Source organism: Sebastes fasciatus, chromosome 21 (assembly GCF_043250625.1).
Source record: "Sebastes fasciatus isolate fSebFas1 chromosome 21, fSebFas1.pri, whole genome shotgun sequence".
Lineage (NCBI taxonomy): Eukaryota > Metazoa > Chordata > Actinopteri > Perciformes > Sebastidae > Sebastes > Sebastes fasciatus.
The window spans coordinates 9,045,789-9,065,959 of NC_133815.1; the positions used below are offsets into that span (position 1 = coordinate 9,045,789).

At 41.7% G+C, this 20,171-nt stretch overlaps 1 protein-coding gene across 1 annotated transcript in view; it reads right to left on the minus strand.

Annotated features, from left to right (window-relative positions):
- Positions 1–814: 814 nt before the first annotated feature.
- ube3c (ubiquitin protein ligase E3C) overlaps positions 815–20,171 on the minus strand; it is a 33,525-nt gene continuing 14,168 nt past the window's right edge. Inside the window, exons 15-24 of the mRNA XM_074621240.1 lie at positions 16,692–16,796; positions 15,945–16,032; positions 13,636–13,733; positions 12,362–12,494; positions 10,073–10,320; positions 7,171–7,383; positions 4,485–4,673; positions 4,330–4,396; positions 3,604–3,734; positions 815–1,953 (exon numbers count right to left, since the gene is read on the minus strand). Coding sequence (XP_074477341.1) covers positions 1,783–1,953; positions 3,604–3,734; positions 4,330–4,396; positions 4,485–4,673; positions 7,171–7,383; positions 10,073–10,320; positions 12,362–12,494; positions 13,636–13,733; positions 15,945–16,032; positions 16,692–16,796 — 1,443 coding nt within the window. The 3' untranslated portion in view covers positions 815–1,782. The remainder of the gene's footprint in view (positions 1,954–3,603; positions 3,735–4,329; positions 4,397–4,484; positions 4,674–7,170; positions 7,384–10,072; positions 10,321–12,361; positions 12,495–13,635; positions 13,734–15,944; positions 16,033–16,691; positions 16,797–20,171) is intronic.

The window sequence follows — 20,171 nt, forward strand, 5'->3', positions numbered from 1 at the left end:
CATGAGAAAGGTGCAACACATTCCCTCTTTGATGCAGTACCTGCAGCTATGAATGTCATTCTGCCTCATGATTTGTTGTTGTTCATTAAAGACTGAATCAGGTATGATTAACTTGTCAGATATGCTTCCATGTTGGGCACAAATTTAATGCTTTCCAGGCATGTACAGTCGATGGCACTTTTGGAGTAATCTTGTGCAAAGTAGGCTCCAATCCACCCTCAAGTGATGTTTGATGTTTCCTTGCTCTGCGGCAAGATAAACAAGCCTAAAAGCTTCAATTAGCTCTTAAAAGGCCGATGAGAAAGCTAAAGTATATTACGCACCGAGGATGATTCATAACATCCTGCATTAACTTTGTCAGTTATAATCCATCACAAGGTAATAGTCCTAAATAAATCTCATAGTAATTGAGATGAATCCCTCATTTCAATGACAAGTCTGGTTTTTAAGACCCAATTATCACTTTGAGTTCCCTGGCCCAGCCGATGTGAGGGGTTCGGGCTGTTTCAGCAGGGAGGAGAGGATGGAAAGATGGACTCGGTCCAAAAAGGGATGGATATCTTGGTGGGCTGTGCTGCATCAGAGGGCAGGTAGATTTATGACAAACGCACACAATCTTAATTTGTGCTCAGCCCGATAATGCATCTCAAGGCCAGAATAGTTCTGCTCAGTGTTTCTTAACTGGATGTTTCTTTAATTATATGTCAGAGGCCATAAAACTCAGGAGGAGATTTTCCCACAAAGCACTGTTTTATGTCTCGCTCATTACCGTAAATTACAAGCAACAAGAAAAAAGATACTTATGGAAGGAAAATGCAAAAAGAAAAAGTGGGTTTATTCATTTTCCATACACTCTTTTTTTTCACCCTGTTGGTACACTGATCATTTGTAAGCCTTATCAACGCGACACGGTTGTTGCTCCCTAAAGAGCAAAACTTCGGGCCGCTGACCAGAGAAGAGATTGTTCACCTTAGCGAGCATGTGAGGCCTCCATTCGTCACACAAAAGGAAAGAAAAACAAACCTGTACAAATACTGAATAAATGAATAATACAAGAGTAGTTGTAAACATATACATATTCACAAATCCATAAGACTTTCCCCCCAAATTTAGTCCAGCAATATGAGCCTTTCCCACACTTCAGACGGCGTGTGCACACTTACGGTACGGTTATCGGATGTGACGGTTATTACTAATTATCATGGGAGAAATCGCAAATCCTGCAGTTTCGATGACCTCTACGTGAAAATATATGATGGCTGTACACAAAAGCCCCTCCACCCCTGCAGCCCTTGGCACGCCACAAGGTGGCTTTAGAGTCCCTCTGTAGTTATATTGCCTTTTTTTTTTATATGATGCCACTTAATCTTTGGTGAAAAATAACTGCCCGTTCCATGTTCGATTACACAAGAGAGCAGCTGCTACTCTTGTGTCTGTTTCAGCGTGTGATATTTCATTCTAAATTCAACCATATCTGTTCCTCTAAAGTGTTCTGACAAGTGATTAAACATTTAAATTACTTAAAAGCAACAAGGATTAAAAAAGGCTTCCTACCCCGCGTCATCCTTGCACCCCTTTTGCTTCAGTCTGCGGGTGATCATCATCCTCACCCTCGGCTTGGCACGCACACGCTCATACACACACAAACACAGTAAATCAGGCAGGTCAGTGCATCATTTTGCTTTTCCCTACTCTCTTTTTTTTTTATAGTCTTTTTCTCCCAAGCCATTCCTGTGGCGTCGAGTCCATGGATACAGGGGACAGAGAAGCCTTTGACCCTCCTCAGCTCAGCTCGAACCCGGCGGAGGACTCGACGGCGTACAACAGCTTGTTCCTCATCAGGTGCTGGTCGCAGAACTCCGGGAGCTTGAGCAGGTTCATGCAGGTGCTGGCGGTGGGCAAGCGCTCCAGGTCGTTGCCGCCGTTGTGGATGCAGAAGGCCGGGTAAAGCTCCTGTGTGAACACGTATGCCGTTAATAAGCACCTGACAAATTGGCTGCAGTCACAAAGAAATTGGAACATTTTGAGGCATTTAAAAGACAGGCAAATAATGAGACGTGAAGCAACTCGTGTCAGCGATGATCGCAACGTCCAGAGCAATCCAGATTAAGCCATAAATGTCAAATTCCACAAGGGGATAAATGTTAAAAGAGAGACATTAAGCTAATACAGGAGAAGTATAAATTTAGGAAATCAGGTTGCTGCTTGAAAGGTACTGAGTGGGAAACTGGCCCACAGTTTGACCCTTGGATGAGACACTGAAGGAATGGTCATTTCATGTTGTCTATCTGGCATTTTTTAAATCAAGCCTCCCTGTGATGAGGCCACCTCATCTGCAGACGGTGACACCGACCGTTTCCATCACAGGCCGGCCCGACGAATAAGCTCCCCCCGCCCTGATTTCATCCTGCTATTTAAAGTTAGCGTACGCGGTTCAGCGGCCATACTCGCCCGATTAAATGGCTCTTCAGGGGCTTAGCCGTAATGACCCCATTTTTCTGACAATTACCGTATTAAACTATCGTTGCTTATTGAGAAAGCGCCATTACCACGGCTATCATTTGGGAAAAAAAGAGAGTTTCCATCATCTTTTTTAAATGGCTTCTCCTGACAGAGCTATTTCTCCTCTAATGAATCCTGGGCCGTTTCACGACAGCTAATTAAGGCTTAGCTGGCTCAGGCTGAGGGCCGGGTCAGGGGCCGCTCCCCCCACGAATTACCGCCCTTTCCGGCCCGGAGAAGAGGCGAGGAAGGAGGCGGGGAGGGGGGACATCCACACGCTGGCCAAAGTCAAATTGATTAAACGAGGAGGGAAGGCAGCTCTCAAACCCAGAGAGGAGGTACCGCAACGGATTTTAAGGAGAGTTTTGCTCCCTCACTCTACTGCAGAACTGCAATTAGGTTTTCTTAACTAATGACAGTCATAAAGAGTACCAAAACCAATCAAATGATGATTACAGCTTCTGGTTAGACGAAGTAAGACATAAAAACTCTTTAATGGCCCCGAGCAACACTTTCTGCTTTTTTCCCCCCTATCTCAAACTACCTAAGTGTCCCACAAATCAAGTCAGCGAGGAAGTGAAACGGCTTCCAATTAGGAAATCATTTCAGAAATAGGAGCAATAATGATTCAGCACTGCTAAGACAATGTTTAGAAGTACAGTTCCCTTGTATGTTCATTTAACAGGAAATTGCTGCTTTCTGCCATGTCACACAGGAGGCAAAAGTTCAAAAGTTCAACCTGCGACTGAGTTCTGAAAGGTAATATTTGTCCAGCCAGGATCTCCGACCAAGCCCACGCATACTGCAGAAGGAGTTCTTCAACAGAGGAAGGTCATGAACTATGAAACAACAGTAGACGTGGTGATAAGACCTCACCACACTGGCTCGCTCTTATCGCCGCCTAATTTGAAAATGATCATTTTGAGGGCTGTTATCAGTCTAGGTATTTTCATTACAAGCCCATTAAGAGGGAACACTCCCTGCTGTTGAGCTTGGAAAAGCTGCCAATAATGGAGGATACAGGTAAGCACACAGTCTGCAGAGTAGGGAGAAGAAAAGATGGAGCAAGGAGGGGAAAGTTCACGTCCGGTAAAGCCTCACCTTGAAGCCGAGCAGCGGTGGTCTGGAGCAGCTGGTGACGAACCTCAGCAGCTTGCGCTTTTCGTCGTCTGTGAAGCTGTCGACCACCTCCCAAAAGATCACGATGACTGGGTGAGTGGCCGAGTACCCGCCTAAAGGAGACCACGATGGAGAAAATTATATTATTCAGCCCCACTCATACATACATTACCCTCACTGTATCTATTAGTCTGTGAACTGAAGGAAGTAACTTTTCCAATGGAAAGCCTGTGTTATACTTGAGGTGTTTGAGGGGTTTTATGGGTGTTTACCAAGCAGAGGGTCTAACAAAGAGACACTACTACGTTGCATTATGGGAAGGGTAGGATTTAGTGTTTTTGGAGCTCGAGTCACACTAGGGACTAATGCTGCGTTTCACTTGAACTAGGAAGTCAGAATTTCCGAGTCGAAATTAACTATTTTGATAATCGATTCATCGATCTAAGTCATTTTTAAAGGAAAAAAAAGTCTAAATTCTGATTCCAGCTTCTTAAATGTGAATATTTTCTGGTTTATTTACTCTACTATGACAGTAAACTGAATATCTTTGCCTATCTGAACTGACTATCTTCTTCATAATTTTCTGACATCTTATAGACCAAACAACTCATCAATTAATCGAGAATCGACAATGAAAATAGTTAGTTGCAGCCCTATAAGGCTCTATAGGAAGTTGAAATGCCAGCGTAACTTAACATCAGCTCCTACCTGAGTAGTTTGTGAAATTTTTCAGGTCATCAAGACAAATTGGCACATGAGCCCCAGATACCAGCACCTATTAAAGGTAGGAAAACATACATTTAAAGTGTGTGCGAGTTATAAATATGTGGTAGGTTCTGCTCGTCATGTGCAGCGTCCCGTACCTGGATCTCCTGCTGGTCAAACATGCGCAGCCACTCCAGGTTGACCACGTTGGCCAGGCCCTGTCTGAAGGCCAGGCAGTGAGGCCTGATCTGCTTGTTGAGTCTGTAGTCCGCCACCAGATGGATGTAGGCTATCCGGTTCGCTGTGGTCACAGATGTGTCTTTACCTCCCAGCTTTAGCTCAACCACCTGGGTCAAAAAGGAGACAATTCTTTTACAAATTTCCTCGCAGTTTTACTTCCAGAATCGTCTTTCTTGTGTCTGATAGTCATAGGTCATACTGCATACTTCATTATGCAGATCATATTATGCATATCATTGAGTCTGCCTTGGGTGCCAGATGACCAACAAACAAAGAAAGTGCTTTAATTAAATCACAGAAAGGTAATTAAAATGTTTTCCAACAGCACTCTGATTAAAGGTATGGCTCAATGTGAGTGTGGTTAAGTGCACTTCTAAATATAGCACATCCAATGAACATCTGGTCCAATACAATTTGGCCTCAAGTTCTCTTTTCATTAGCTATAGAGCAGTTAGCACTTGATAGGGTGTGCTCATCTCTGTTCATAAAGCCGGCTGGATGACGACATCACAGAGCAGCTGCAGGGGGGGACAAATTATTATGTTCATCTTTTTTTTTCCCAATGCAGTTTTCCTGCGTTCCTCCATGTGATCCTACTTCTACAACTGTGAGTACAAATTCACCTTCATGTACTGTTACTTTTATTTTGACCACCTCCTATAAAACCCGATACAAAAGGAGGAAATCACCATTTCTTATTTTTTGAGTTTTCAAAGCAGCATGGAGCAGCTTTCAGGGGTGAAACTAGAATTACCGCCTCACGGTGGTATGCCTCCGTCAACCAGTGAAACTGCAGTTTATATCCAAAATGTTATCACTTCTGGATTTCTTCCTATTATACATTTGTGTAAAATTGTCATAATTAGCATATGAATTCTTTAGTTATGGCCAAAAGCGTGTTTTGTGGGGTCACACTGACCTTAACTTTTGACAACCAAAATCGAATTTGTTCATCCTTGAGTCTAAGCGGATGTTTGTGCCAAAGTGCAAGAAATTCCCTCAAGGCGTTCCCTGAGATATCGCGTTCACAAGAATGGGTCGGACGGATAGAACCTGAAAACATAATGCATCCAGCCATGGCTGTCGCTGGCGGAGGGTATTCACACATTGGATTAAAACTCCCAAAACTTTATTTCAGGCCTGATGAAGATCCAAGGCCATCGCCATTCCCAGTTTGTACATCCTCGATTCCTTTCCTCGCCTCCTCTCATCAGATCTTAGTCCCACCCATGGGAGATGCGAGCGGAGGAGGCGAGGTAACAGGCATTTAACGAAAAGACACATCCTTGCCTCGGTGCGGTCATTTTAAAGCGATCTCAATTAAATATGACGTGGGGCCCGAAAAGACTTCCGCAATGGATACACAGGCGTATCCTCGCTTATAACTTCTCCGGGAAGCCTCCTCGCTCCTCAAGATGCATTTTAAGAATTGGTACGTCCTTCAAAATGGAGCGCTGAGATCAATTTCCGGGTCACAAGCCGGAGGAGCGAGGAGGCACTAAATCGAGAAATGAGAATAGCCCCCAGTAGAATCAAAACGCCTGTTTTCAGTCCAATAAAGTTTTGGGAGTTTTGATCCAGTATGGAGATACTCAACTACCTTTCTGTATATTTCTGCAAGGTGAAATGTTTTTGACATATGCCAAACAGGACCAACGCAACAATGAGTAACTGTCAGACACTTAACTCGATATTTGTTTAACAACAGTACAAACTACAGTCAAAAAGTACAATAGACGTGAATCAGCACCTCTCTGACGCAGTCTTAACAAAAACTGATTGATAAGCTTCACAAAGGTATTCAGTGCAGCGATATTGAATTAGATTGCATTATAAAGTGAGGTGTTCCTCTTATTTTGTCCATCCCCTGAACGCTGCGTGTTCTGCATGTGGTCCACTGACAGGTAATCATTTTCTGCCTTTTTTTTGCTCCCCCAACTGTGGATTCTGATTATGTGCTAATGTAAGAGAATTACTGTCCTTATCTTGCTTGCTTTGGCTATCTCACGAGGGCAAATGCAGGGCAGACTGCTCCCGGGTGTGTGCCTAATCTTTCGCAAATTGTTTTCCCTATCGTGTTTGCGATGCCCTATTTGCGACCAGGAGGGCTACATTGTAACTCGACCGTTTCAGGTGTTGTTTGAGAAGAGCTAATAAGACGCGTTAAGGCCCTGAGCAAACAGGGGCTCCGGGTAGAGTGCAGGTCTGGGCCCGGGTGACTCAGAGTGCTGGTGGCGGCTCGTCTCCGCAGCCTTGAGCTTCGGAAGGGGACGTGCTTAAGAGCAGCTCGCTGCTTCTGTCAGGCGTGTTGCGAGATAATTTCTGGGGGGAAAGGCAGGTGGAACGGTCAACAGAGCTGCCGTGTTCCCTGCACTGCTGCAGAGCTTAGGGCGACAGCGGCGACGTGCTTTATCTCTCTCACCGCTGAAAAGTGGTACATCATGAGGGAAATGAATTATTAACGCAACAAAGAGGAACCAAACAGGAGGAAGGAAAGACGGCTGAATGAGAGGTGCTGACCGGGGGTAGAAATAGAGATGGAAAAAAAAAACATGTGAATCATTTATCCGACTCCCATCCCACCCTGTCCACTACCCCAGTCACCTGAGCCTCTCCCAGATCGTTGTTGACCACCGTGAAGTTGAGGCCCAGCTCCTCCACGTCACCCTCGTAGCTCTTGAGGAAGAGGAGGTTGCGGTACATCTCCGGGTCCAGCGATGCCAGGTGGTGGATGTCCACCTCTGCACTGGTTCCCAAAAGTTTGGACAGGAAGAAGCTGGCAAAGGGCAACTCCACCAGCATGTTCTCGTACAGCGCCTGGTGAAAAACATGTCTGTTTACTGGAGGACAACTGCAGGACAAGGATACAAACATCAGTCAATCGGTACAAATGAGAAAATGCTCCGAGCATTAAACACAGCGATTGTTTATTGCTTGGGTGTCACTGAATAAAACATGATGATTAGATAAGCGAGATAACTAAATGGACTGCGGCCTGCATCAAGTGGCAAACACAACATTACTGAGTACATATTCAAAAATCTGATTACAAGACATATAATACAACATTCAATTTGCCTACTACTCTTATATCAGAGAATCAAGTGATAAGATCTGGTCACATCGGAGTGACTGAGAGCAAAACACAGAACACAATCTATCTAAAACACACAGGCTTCTGTTTCGCCCGCCTCAAACTTTATAAATGCCAATTCTCACCTTGACCTCGAATGCCATTAAGAACCACAGCTGGGCAGGTGACTCATAAAACCCAAAGCTAATGTACTGGAATAGTCCGAAAAAGAGCCCGTTGGAGGCATTAAAATATACAGGTCTGTATAAATGATAGCGCTAAAAACCCTGACCACATCAGCTAAATGGATTATAAATCTAGAGGATTTCCATAATGCATGCATCTTAAACACACACGCGCGCATAAATCACGGCTATTTTCTAAACACAGGTTAATTGCACAACTTCAAACATTGTCTATTTTTTATGCAAAATAATCCACTTAGTATTTCTCTCGTGGCCGGCGCTCGTTTCAGACCATATGCGCCGGGCGGCCCCTTGAAACCTATCAATAACACTTATGCCGGGAAGAGGCAGCAATAAGTATATGGAAAAAACCTGTAGCCTTATTTTTTCAATGCCACTTACTTTATTTACGAGTGTTTATTGCCAGAAATTGTGCCAAAATGACTTGGGCTGGGAAGAATTAATTATTATGGCCCGGGCCTTTTAATATAAGTGAGTGCAGTGGCAACGCAATTAAAGCAGATCGCGGCACCATCAGGTGGAATAAATGCCAACAACATTGCAGGTGCATTCTGTTGGCTGCCAAATACATCCCTTAATTTACAACATTAAGGATCAATAAAATTATAATGCCTTTGAAACGCATCTCTATTAATAAGGGGTGCCAACCTCACACACCTCTAAAGGGAGCTATCAGCCGCTGGAGATCAGGGAGAGGAGACTGTGCGGAAGGCAGGAAGAGGAGGAGGAGGAGGATGAAACTTTCCTCACCCTCCCAGTTTACGGAGAGGAGAGGCCACTGCTGATGAGGTTGGAGGTTTTGTACTAATGAGAGACGAATGAGGCACAAAGAGAACCTCCTGCAGGTCATGTTACATGATGAGAAATGTGATTCCGACAAAAACCATGTCAGCAAACACTCCCATCAAGATTAAATTAACTCTTTGGTCTAAAGTCTTGAAGGATAGAGCCACAAAAACCTGTTTTCACTATTTGTGGCTTAAATCTTTCAGCTTGTCAGATGGGTGGACAAGTGAGGAAGAAGGATGATGACCGGCCTCTATTCTGATGTTCAATCCCATTTCAGTGAGTACCCCAGACAAGCCACTCCTGCCTGTAATACATCACCTCCACAACAATGGCACGCCTCGGACATTAATTAACAATATTAATCTCCCGTGTCCTTTGAGCCGCAACGTGCACTGTGCACACTGCAGCATCGGTGATGCAATCCCAATCTATATAAACGGTTGCCTTTTATCCAGGCAATAACGGCACTAAACAAATATCAATACGCCTCTCAAATGGCCACTCAAACGTCCATTTTTATGGAGAAAGAGGAACTTAAGGTAGGGTTAATTGAAAGTCAAATTCAAATTAATTTCCCCTCGCCTAATTGCCTGAACCATTAGCTATTGAGAGCACAATATCGAGGGAGTGGGGGGCGGAGAGCTACTAGCTGCTGATTGATCATTTCTCACTTGTAAAGAATACAGAATAAGAAGAAGAAGAAGAAGAGGAGCATGAGGAGGAGGAGGAGGAGTTACGACGCTCTGATAAGTGGACCGGACCATCTCAGACCGAGCAAGAGAGAAGAGACCTGGATGTTCCGGACTGTAAAACAGATCAAAATGCTATTACCACATGCTTTGAGCGCTTATTTATGTCCTGTCTGTGTGGGCTCGCTGATTTAGTGCCAGCCAAATGCAATCACTACACAAACAAGAGGTAGGAATCATCGGCTAATGGAAGCCCTAATTGAGAGGCGACCGCTTGTCATGAGGTAATTCTTCTCCGGGTTGAGATGATAGCCCCCCCACGAGGAAGGCATCTTGATAAACAATCGCTACCACATGCATTAAGGATGATTTAGCAACATTAGGCTCTAATAAATAGTGCCATCAGAGGAAGGAAAGCGACAGAAAAACAATGCCGTCAACAGATTACGCACAGGGCTAATTAACAAATCTAAAGCTGGGTGAAAGTACTAACCCCGAGAAACAAATGACGGCAATTTCTCTAAACATTGTCAGTTTCTAGAACAAACACCAAAACAACCTCTAAATGTATATGTGCAGCGAGGGCAGCCTTGACACTGACTGCTATTGACGTATTGACCATCAAATCAAGGCAGTCTGTGACTAAATCTTACAATTACCTTGATGCTCTTACAACAGCTTCAATACCTTTGGACATTATTTCTTGTTTTGGGGATGTTAAGGTTTTTAAAACGTCATCCGAGGCTCACCTTTCCGAGGATCCTTCCTAGAAAGTAGTAATGCCTCGTGAAGGAGTCCCCGACCAGCATCTCTGCAGCGGGGTTGGGATACAGCAGGCTCTCGTTGGTCGTCTTGAAGAAGCCCTGGTTGGGATTGAAGCCCGATTTGAGGAGCTCGTTGAGGAACTCACGAAAGATGCCGCCGCCGTCAATGCCGGCCTCGTCCAGACCGTGAGCGTTCAGCAGGTGGACTCGAACCCTTTTCTTCAGGTCCGGTTCTAACGTAAGGACAGAGCATGAAGGATTTATGAAGGTACAAAAAGAAACGACAGACAAACAAAACGTCCAATAAAGTTAATGGTCACAATAAACTTTATCTTCACTCTGATAAATGCGACCAAGACATCAGTGATTTTCAATCTTTACTTTAAATGAATTTTCCAGGAGGAGAATCAAGTCAAAACAGTTGAGCCTGACATCTTCAATTCCTAAAAGTTGATGGTTTCCTTCCCAGTCTGTAATGGTTCTAATCCCATCCTCAAATTTTACTTGGATACAATCTCAGGTTCATATTACTTTTTAACGACAAATCAGATCCTCTTGACGCCTTAAAGCTACTCACTTAAATGGGATCTGACATGAAATGATTTAGGAAAAGTCAGAAACAACATGTGCTTAGTGGGAAACATCAGTCCTTGGCCTTGTAAGAATGTAATCAAACACACACATCTTTCTATATACATTTACAGTATATAGTTACAGTAACCTACAAGTATGTTACTGTTTTTAATGTAGAAGGCTGAATCTCCTGTAAATTCCTGTGAAATACAACCTCATGTTTTATCAACAGACCCCTAATTTCTAATAGTATTATAGTATAATAGCATCGTATAACTATATCAATTAAATCTGGCCAATGAGATTGTTTTGTTTTGCTTAACATTTTAGCTTAACACACTCCATTTCACAAGTGTTTTAATGTAGTAACAACATAAAGCTGACATTTTATTTCTTAGTTTTAACAGCATTTTTTTTTTTTTTTACTTTATTTTTTATTAAACTAGGATATCCACTTGAGTTTGAGAATCTATCCTTCGGCCCAGACAGCAGCTCATAAACAGTTGTACACAAACCAACAATTAAAACATACAATAAAACAATGAGTTAAAGCACATGATGACGTATTCCTAACAGACGAGATGATACAAGTCAGTGTAAGGCGAGAGAAGCAGTGAGACTGAAGCTTGTAAGAAACAAGATGCAAAGTCAAACTTCTTTGCTACTATACCGTTTACAAAAGCTTTAAAAAATGTTCGGCCGTTTTGACACCTGGAGAGGATTTAGATACAACTGATCTGACTTCTAACCTTCACATTGCTTTTTCCAAAATGAGTCAAAATTGTGAGTAATTCTGTCGAACATTTTACCAGTTTATGAACAATATCTACATCATTTGGTATTATCTGTAAATGTGTATTTTCTCGTTTGATCTCCCTTTATTATTTACTAACACTGCTTCAATGCTATCCACTTGATTGATTATAATATACTGTATTTTAATTTTTAACTCCATTATATTAACTTATCCAGGGGAAGGGTCACTTTACAAGGTCATCTTGTCATTACATATTCTTTACAATATGAGCTAGCTGGATTTGCTTCAATCTTGAAGATTACCAACAAGCAAACTTTTCAATTAATGACCTGATTATTCCTGTAAATAGAAAAAAATGGATGAAAAACGTAAAAATATAATTCCAATACCATTTAAATCGAGTGTATCAGGTTGTTTTTCTCAATAAACATTTTGCAAGAAAGCATTTTCTTGACCTAGAGAATATTCAAATCAAATTCTATAAGAGGTCATCTTTCAGAATAATTAATGTACAGTGATAAATCAGGGCAGCTATAACTTATAGACACATAAATGATATAGATCATGTCTTCAGCCCAGGTCTCCTACTACTCTTTTTAATCAGATTGCCCCCACCCAAGTGCCCTTTCAAATTCAAACACAAAAGAGGTGACTTAAAATAATTGATTCTGCTTTTATGTGGTCCATTATAATAATCGGAACCACAATTATGCTTTACCGAAATTCAATACTCTGCACAAGGAGAGAGCTAACCTTCATCTTTAATGCTAACCTGAACCTTGATCCTCAATATTAAGATTTTATAGAGCATAACAAGAGTTTCAGTAACAGTCAACATCTGCTACACCGTGCTTCCTCTGGTCATCTTGAAAATAAATGCAGGAAATAACACAGCCACTACAGCACACTGTTTACTATGAGATGTAAAGTGATGCAAGCCGTACCGTTTTCTGGTGAGAGTTTATCGTAGGCATCTTCATAGATGTAGTTGCGTCTGATGGTGACACTGATGCCATCAGGGAATGGCCCGTCCCCCTGCACGTCCCGTTTGTCAGCATAGATTAACCTCTGGAAGATCTACAGGACACGTGTGAGCCCGGTGGCAGGGTCAGTGACAAATCCTTTCAGTTGTAAAAATGTTGAATTCTGCATATGGATTGTACTATATATCATTCATTCTTTGTCTTTTAACAGCTTTTTTTTCGGCATGTTATGTCTTTTTTTTTGGTAGTTTTGAGCAAAAAGAGACAGAAAGAAGGTTGGAAAAGGGTATAAAAAGCAACAGAAGACTGGTGATCAAACAAACAAATTACTGTATGTCTATACAAAAAAAAAGGCACCACTAAGCAATGACAAGTCACCTCAAGGCGGGTATAATAGGGCATAATTCAGTGAGAAAAACAAAATCACAAGGATTGGACAACACAAGCTGGTATGCTTTCCTCAAACTTGTGGTCGTTATTTACTTATATTGTACTTTACTTTGCTATTATTGTCTAATGAGAGATGAGGACAAAGATCAGACCTCAAAGATCTTCCTTTTTAATGAAACAAAAACGGCAACAAAATGTGCAAATATCACATTAAATAAATTACAGCGATAGCCCATAAAAAAAAAAATGTACTCATATGTAGGCCTATAAACAAATAAATAAATAAATAAATGGACTGTAGCCTATGCCAACATATAAAATAATGGACCAGGCTTCGTTTGTCTGTCTATCGACTTTCTTCTGCTGCGTTTCAGAACAAGGGACAACGCCGCACCAACACACACACACCCTCTACACACAACAAACAGCGCTATCTGTCGGAGCATAACTAATAATAATTAAAGTTGATGCATAATGAATAATGTGGGATTGCTATTCCTTATTTCATGGGCTATGTGGGATTTTTGGGGTGATGTATTTATAATAATAATGATTAAAAAAGCACCTGCTGCATTCAAATACTATACTTTGAAACTTTGAAGCTTCAAAGGGTTCGGGTCAGCCTTCATATCAAAACTGTGTAGTTTCTATCATTATACCACCCAAATTTCATTCACATGGCTTGGAAGAATTATGCAGCACCATTATAGTCTACTGTAGCACTGTTCCTCTTCCAAAATGGGATGTTCAATGTATAATTGAATGCATTTTTAGTATACGCACTATGTGGATAACACGCTTGTAATTGAAACATTGTTTTGTGTGTGGGACAAACGGTGCTTTACCTTGACTCGCTCCTCGAAGGGAACCACAAAAGGGAGCTCTGTGAGGATGGCCAGGTGTCTCTCTTCAGACACAGACAGCTGTGGAGGCTCTAAACCAACTGTGGAAAGACAGACAGAATTCAACATGTTAGAGCGTTTCCTGATCAGTCATTCTTCTCTCCTCGAGTTTATTTTTATGTTAAAGTTACAATCTCGATGATCTCCGTTTTGTTCCCTTTGTACCTATGGTGATAAGCGGTAATTGCAAGTATGTTTTTGGATCTCACACCCAGAGATCCAAACAGTGTCGCCTTTTCAAGGAAATGTCGCCACAGACACCCAGTTCATAATACTGCAAATGCGGGGGTATTCATCAGTGGGCCATCGGCTCAATCACCATTGTGTTACCTCATTCAGCGATAGATAGTGACTTAACATACATTTATTTATTTAAATGGAAATCTTCCAGAGCATTACTTTAACTTTCAACAATTATCTGAGGATTTATTATCGCGCATATTATGAAAAAGACCATAATGTATTTTCATAAACAAAGGTTTTGTTGTACGTGTTTTAGACCTAAAAGACCATAATGTATTTAGGTCTAAAACACATACAAAGATGATCCCAAAGAATGGCAAATGATCTTTCTCTTCTACGGTGAAGTCAAGTTGAGCAAAAATCAAACTGATTGATTGTAGTAATTACTTTTCCAAAAAGGTTGATTTAATAGGAAAATAACATGTTTCTATTGGCTACTGGGCCTTCATCATAATTAAGTGACATTGACAGATTATTTTGTCTTCTCCTCCACAGGGTTCAAAGGTCAGGGTCAACTTCAAGTGGACAGGACTGAATGAATGAAACAGGGATTAACAGCCTTGCTCAGTGAAACTTTATCTGGAGGATACTTCCCAACATCAGGTGTCCTCTGTGTCTAACACTCCTCTAACAGTATCATTACCTTCCTCACTGCTAAGCTCTGTAAGTAAGACCTAGTCCACCGTTTACAGTTCAGCCATTAAAGACATTTCCATCCTTCACCCTTTTAATTAACTGTGAGCTGCCCATCCACCTGCCGGGCTTTATCCATTAAGCTGATGTTTGCTTTGTATTAAACTCGGGGTCTAGACTGTTTAGCCCACACACAAAAAAGAAATTGCCACAATAGCTAAACCGCTCTTCACCCTCCTCACTTTGCGTCCACTGCAGCTCAATTATTCTGCTCAATTAGTCAATCTGATCTGCATTTTCCCATCAGGTTTCCATCTTTGAGGAGAAATATGGCCTCGGAGTGGTCAATACGTTGCTCATTCATCAGCCACGGGCCTGTCCATTTAAGGAAATGAGAAAAGGCCAGACAAACACATGGACCAGATGTGGCTGAGTTCATCAGGTACTTTCACACTAATTGAATTTATCCCGTACAGCCTGTGAGTGGGATTAGGCAGATCATACACACATTGTTATCAGCTTGTTTTCACACCATACTTCACAGAAACCTGGGATGAAGCCCTGCCTGCGTCAGTGTCTTTTCCTCTGAGTGCCTAATTGAGTCAATGAGGAGAAAATGTGGTGATATATCTTTGTTAAAACGGGGAAGGCTAATGACTTTGCTGAGCGTCTTTTTTCCCGCTGTCCCTGTGAAGTGCTGCGAAAGAAATCTTTACATTATGAGGCTTTTTCTCAGCTAAAAAAGTACATGATCACTTTTTTAGGGAGAATCATTTTCTAGTCCTACACCGAAGGACAGTTCAATTTGCACTCTTACCCCTTCCCTCCATTTACTATAGATAGACACTTAGGGGACTCCTGGCTCATATGGGAAATAATATCAATGCACAGCTCCACAGAAAGTGAAAAGCAAACATGGAGAAGGTGACTTTGGACTTGACTTGGAGCAATTAGGATGATTTCCTGGGCTATATATCAAGCTGACACAAGCATTACTGTGTGATTCTAAGGGGGGCGTTCACACCAGTCGTGTTTAGTTCGGGTGAACCGAACCCCTTTGGTGCAGTACGTTTGGGTTGGTGTGAAGCTCTCTGGTCCGCCTCGAAGGGTTGGTCACGGACTGCTGTCAAGTGAACGCTGGAGCGGTTCATTCATTCATTTCTGGTGTGAACACGATTCGAACTATTCAAATTATTTCCCGTGGTATCGAAAATCTATATTTTTCAAGGTATAGTATCAAAGCTAGGAATTCCAGTATTGTGACGACACTAATTGGGATACTCAAAGACCCACATTTTCATAAGTTCATTTAGTTTTCCAGGTAGATAAAATGGGTTTGTAACAACAACAAAAAACAAATTAACAGATTACACTACCATCAAGCGTTGACTGAAGTGGCCCGATGCGGCCCATCCTTCGCGTTCTCCACACGTGTCTCGCAGAGGGGACGTACAACTGGGTGACCTGGAGGGAAAAGAGGGAGGTAATGAAAAAGATGAAACTCCTGCCAGCATCTTTGGTCTAGATGTGAGACAACCAAAGCTCTGAATATCCTCCCAGAAAAAAAAAAGTGGCCTTCTTTTAAATAACCCCTAAAAGTTTGTGTTGCTTTAGAACCTGTGCTTACTGTTGTATTATTTATTGCTCTTGCTTGTTTGTGGTTACTTTAAATGATCTAGATTGTTCTGTCCTGGTTTTAATCTCTCTTTTTTAAAGGTGCTTTATAGATTGCAAATCATTATTTCTACTTTATTAAGCAGGACAGCTCATCAACCACTCCTACAAAGTGGTTTGTGGATGCCTGTCCTGCCTCTCTTGATATTTTCTTCTCTGCTTCAAAAAATTCTAAGGTGCATAAAAGACCTCCTCCCTTCTCTAAACAGTTGTTCACCCATCTTCAGGGCTGAGATGCATTGTAAAAAGGTTTTATCCTGACTTGGTTTTCATCTTATTTTTATATTAAAGGGGAAATCAACAGAAAAAGCCACTGAGATCAACTTATATCAGGAAGATTCGTGAATGCAGCTCCATTTCATTTCAAAATAAGGCTAAAATGTGACATAATATCACATCCAACAATGAATAAATATAAAATCTAAACAGCTGTGATGACAGTCATGTACCTTATCCGCACGGATGTTGACCTCCTCAGAGAGCCAGTGACCTGATGGACAGAAGGGTCGTCTAATGTCGCGAGCTTTCACCATCTTCACCAAGTTAGTGATGACCTGCATAGTAGATCAAACACACAGACAAGCACACCCATGCACGCATCACATTAACATCTCTAACTCAGGCGATTATATCCCCACAAAATCCCGCTTCATTGTAAGATAAAGAAATGTATATTTCAAGTACTTTTCAGAACACAACACTGATGAAGAGGTTTCTTTCTGTTCAACAGGATGAGGTGCCTTCGCTTAGAGAAGGGCAAAAAAAGCAATTTGAGAATTCAGCCATTAGTGCGCCATTTATAGGGAGTATAAAAGAAAAACGACTTGTGCTGTCCCTCAATGTCCAGCCCTGTTAATTACTGGCGAGGTCTGCTGCTGACATCAGCCATCAGACAGAGAATGCAAAAGACAAGCATTGGTTCACAGCACTGCAAGCACCAGCATGGCTCTCGACCGGCCTGCAGAAGGCTCAATGATATTTCACTTTGAAGTAATGTGAGTTTGTAACATGCACAGAGCTATTTCAGGTGACCATTAATTAGGGATGTAACAAGAACCAATACTTCCGTACCAAGTCGATGAGAAGTCTATATTACCACAGTTACCAGGGATCAGGGCTCAAGGCTTGATAATGCTATATGTGAACAACAAATCCATGTTGAAATCGGCAGGAGGAGAGCTAGTTAACGTTAGCTGTTAGCGACAGTCCTGCTTGGCTAAATAATGGAGTTAACAGCTAATGTTATGCATTATGATGTGTTCAAGCTCTATTCAGTAAAAATGAGTATTGGGAAAAAGGTAAATTATAACTTTATCATGATGTGTTCAAATGTAATCTTATAAAATGTAGTTTTTGGTGAGAAACTTGAGGCGGGTCATCAAGGATTAATAATAAATTCACAAAAAACAGTAGGCAAATGATAATAAAGGAGTGTATGTTGAAGTATATTGGATTTATTGTTTTAGTTTTCTTTTTTACCGTGGTATCGAATTGGGTATCGAGAATCGTGGAATTTCACTGGTATTGGTATCGACTACTAAATTTCTGGTATTGTGAGATCCCTACTATAAACGTATGCTACACCGACAGTCTGTACTCTGAAGTGGTCAGTCTGCTTTTGTCTGAACTTCTATTCACTTGCATGTGCTTTAAAAATCGAACCAAATATTCAGATCTGTGATATAAATCAATGAAAATGCATTCTCTACAAAAATAAATATTTTTAAAATCTTTATAAACATTAAAAAGCTGAATATCAACTTTTACCAGCAAGATTTTGGTCCAAGGTTGGAACTGAAGACCTTAAAGTAGCACGTTTACCAGGCAAACATCTAGGTGTCAGCCTCCTTCGACTGGCTCTGCTGTTGCTATGGCGAGTCACCGTCAAGACATCCGCTATATAACCTCATGCATGTCAATGCATGAAGATTCGTTAAGGGAGCTGTTATGTCTGCCATAACAGTTACAGCCAGTCCATTTCCATATAATACCCAGGCTAGATTATTTCAATCGAAATGTTCTTTTCTAAAGCACGTCATTTTCATAGAGCGACAATCAATCTCGGCCAATCACTGCGAGGCAGCGTCCGCAATAATGGCAAGTGCAAAATGCTGTAAAAGGCGCGTGGCGATGGGTTTGGAGCAGGCCTACCCCCTGACTCTGGGAATGAATAAGCATTCCTTAATTAGCCCATCGGGTTAAGTGCAAGCCTTAATGGGCCTTTCCCAAACTCCAGCGTGACATCGTTCTCCAAACATGGCCAAGAAGAAAGTTCCATTAGCAATATTAATACAAGCTTAGTTGATCATTTTCATTCAATTAACTTCTTTCAATTAAATAGATAGCTCGACAATGGAGGTGATAAAAGATGGGGAGGGACGGCTGATGACACGAACCAAACATTAGCGTGTTAGGGGTCAGCAGCGTTAAACCGACTGTAAATCCCACCGTTCAATTTGGAAAATGCATTTTCCCTGCTCCCCACTTCTTTAATGGGTCGTTTTAGCTGACAAGAGGCCTTTGAGCAGATCTTTTATGAAAATTCCCGACGTGCTCTTCACGTATTTGCCACCTTTCACAGAACGCCAGTGTTCACTTTTAAATCCTTCTGTCAAAGACTAACAGCCAAGAACAAAGTCGCTTAATTACCGTTTCCTTGATAGAGAACGGAGCGAAGGAAAGGGGTGAAATGAAAGGCAGATGTGGAATGAGAAAAAGAGCCAAGGAGAATGAAGTTAATGCTGTTTTCTGCCTCATTTCTTCTGGGTAAATAACAAATGGATGACCTCCATGGTAGCGCTCCACCTTGTCTTTGCCTGCTCATGCATACATGCTTGATTTCCACTAACACAGACGAGGCATTAGGTCACTATGCCTCAATGCACAGAGAGCCTACACAAGGATTGTCCCTTGTGTTAAGGTGTCACATATCATGATTTATGATCTTAGGTATCAACAGAAAAGAATGAAACAAATCTTGGCATTAGATTATCGTCATAAATTAAAATGACAACACTCATGAGGTACAGCGACTGGTAACTTAGTTTTAAACTCAGATAGTTCGTTTTACCAAAGAGGTCAAATTGTTTAGCATGTTTGTTGTGTGATCGACTGCATGAGACACGTGTGTGTGGCACAATCTCAAATCTGTTTGTTGTAAATGTTACACACATTTTTGGCATTGTATGTTATGAAAAAAAGCAACATTTTACCATAAAAACAAGGTCAATGAACCAGAAGGATTGTCTGTGTATCTTACTACTCAAAATGTCCAATGAAAATGTCGACTACTGGCTGAGTACATTGACGGTTTCTTTTTTTTTTGGGTGGATTTTTTGGGCGATTGTCATTATATTTCACTAATTTTAATGGTCTGCTTCCAAAGAACAAGAGTTGCTCATCCGCAGAGAGAGTCAACGAGGAGAGATAGCATATGTTAATTCGGTGAAATAAAGGTTTGTTTCGACCAAACCAGAGTTGGTGATTGTTGAAAAGACTAACAACAGAGGAGAGAACTAAGAGCAAAGAGAACAAGAGACAACCAAGTTTAAAATGTTGATACACGACTGTTTTTGTCTTTTGATACTACGGCTCTTCTGCCAACAACACGGAGTCTCTCTACTCTTGCACCGTGCGAAGGCAGTCTCTCCCACGCTGCGACCGAACCACTAACCACCTTTGTGCAAATTACATCACCAATATGCAAATGACCGTTTGATGTCATCTGGGGACTTTAAGGGAGTTTTTGAGGTAGTGCTAGCTACTTTCATTGGAAAAGAGTTGGCAACACTGCACAAGACACACATCATCCAGGTACCCGGTGACAGACCCGGTTGCATAGTGAAAGCGAGTCTTATAGGGAACCAATCTAAACGCCAACGGTGTCATTGTTCTACAGCCATTACATTGTGCAATCAAAATTTAATTCA